Raw genomic sequence first — 2,137 nt, 5'->3', positions numbered from 1 at the left:
GAGAGAGAGAGAGAGAGAGAGAGAGAGAGAAGTAAAGACTGACACACAGATAAACAGATTAATAAATAGAAGGATAGGTAGATAGATAGATAGATAGATAGATAGATAGATAGATAGAAATATGTATGTGTAGATATATATGTATGTGTGTGTGTTTGTGTGTGTTTTGCGTGTGTGTATTTGCATGCATGTGTATGCGTGCGTGCATGCGTTGCGTGTGCGTGTGTGTGTGTGTGTGCGTGCGTGTATATATGCGTGCGTGTGTGTGTATTTATGTATCTGATTTCAAGAAATCAATAGAGGCAGCAAATATTGTCATTATTGATGTTAATTAAGACGTTAACCCGCCGTACAGAATGCTTAGCAACAGTTCTTCGGGTTTAATATGTTCTGAGTTTAAATACTCTCGAAGTTAATGTTGCTTTCATCCTTTCGAAGTTGTTAAGATAAGCACCTGCTAAGTACTGAGGTTGATGTTGATAACTTAGTCCCCTCCACTAAAATTCAAACCTTGTACCAATAGTAGAAAGGACTTCTGCTGTTAGTAATCTAACATTATATAGGCAGCTAATATTCTGTTCATAATGCTAAGATGTTCAATGTCGTTCATTCTCGACAACCTAAGTCTTGACTTTTATTATACTTACTTGTAATGGTATATTTTGAAATATTTCGTTTGTTATAGATACGCAAATTGTGATTTTGATATCTCACGAGTTTTCTTTTTATGATTATTGCTGATCTTTTACAAACATTGATATATAAGTGATATCAATTTGGCTTATGAGAAAAAAAAAAATATATATATATATATATCCTATACATATACTATGTTTAGTGTAACGTTTGTTTGTGTTTGACCCTTTGAAGTCTCTTCGTATCGTTACTCTGGTTGACGTTGTGTTCGTTGTAGAAGAGTGGTATCAAAATATTTAGCTCTATTATAGCTCTATTAGGAAACATATTTTGTTTCAAGTATTGCTTCTATAAAGATCAAAAGAGATCTAACATTGCAACTAAGGATATAATTAATGGATACAGAAGTTATAAATGAAGGTTTTTAGAAACACTTATAAACATAATGAGAAAATCCTATGGAGTGAATTAATCTTGTCAATTATATATATATGTATATATATTTATATCTGCCTCCCCCTCTCTCTGTCACACACACACACATTTATAGAATAGTATGTCATAGAGTCGCAGAGAGACATACTAGACACGTCTCTCTCTCTCTCTCTCTCACTCTCTCTCTCTCTCTGTCTCTCTCTCACTCTCTCTCTCTCTGTCTCTCTTTCACTCTCTCTCTCTCTGTCTCTCTCTCTTTTTCTCTCATATGATGTCTTTTTTCTCTTTTTCTCTTTAGATCAAACTCTGCGATTTAATGTGTTACTCTGCCTTGGAGAATCCGCTTATAGAAAATCCAGCTTTACTAAATGATTTCCCGAAGCTTCGAAACCTCAGACAACAGGTCACTGCAAACCCAAAAGTTTTATCATACTTGAAAAAACGCAACGAAACGGAATGCTAATATTAGAATTAATTATGATTTTATGGTAGAAATCCAGGGAAATCGTATTGAATGTGTTAAGTAATATCTTGGCTGTTCAAACGATAAGACCTAGCATCATATCCTTGTTTGGAGAGTTTTGAAACTTTGTCGTCTTTTATCAATGCTAAATAATGTTTGTGGGAGATTTTAATACAGTTGTAACTATGTCGTTGTTCGTGAATTCACTTGTAATGCATTCTAGTTATTAAAGTTATTACAGCATAATGATTTCTGTTATTCGTGTTTAAGTGCGCTTCTTATCTGCGTCATCTAAACTGCATGGATGTCCCAATATATGCCTCATAGAAATCATCTTCCAGTTGGCAAAGTCAACCTACTTGTCCGCCAACATGTTTCACAAATGACTACAGTTTTCGTTCGTATTCTTCTCTCTGTGGCATGCAACTTTGGCACAAAGTCAGATCCCATTGAATATCGAAGATAAAATTCTAAAAGTGAGTCCATCATTCATACACACATACATGCACGTACACACTCCCATACGCATGCACACACATGCGCACACATGCACGTACGCACACTTCTATGTATGTATATATATATATATATATATATATATAT

General features: G+C 34.5%; 1 protein-coding gene across 1 annotated transcript in view; it reads left to right on the top strand.

Moving 5' to 3' along the window:
* LOC106869786 (S-crystallin 4-like) overlaps positions 1-1,780 on the top strand; it is a 20,300-nt gene extending 18,520 nt beyond the window's left edge. The window contains exon 6 of the mRNA XM_014915645.2: positions 1,370-1,780. Coding sequence (XP_014771131.1) covers positions 1,370-1,534 — 165 coding nt within the window. The 3' untranslated portion in view covers positions 1,535-1,780. The remainder of the gene's footprint in view (positions 1-1,369) is intronic.
* The last annotated feature ends 357 nt before the right edge of the window (positions 1,781-2,137 follow it).

This window comes from Octopus bimaculoides, chromosome 5 (genome assembly GCF_001194135.2).
Source record: "Octopus bimaculoides isolate UCB-OBI-ISO-001 chromosome 5, ASM119413v2, whole genome shotgun sequence".
NCBI classification, from domain to species: domain Eukaryota; kingdom Metazoa; phylum Mollusca; class Cephalopoda; order Octopoda; family Octopodidae; genus Octopus; species Octopus bimaculoides.
Note: the sequence above shows the minus strand (reverse complement) of the source record. Positions and strands in the feature narration are given on the sequence as shown.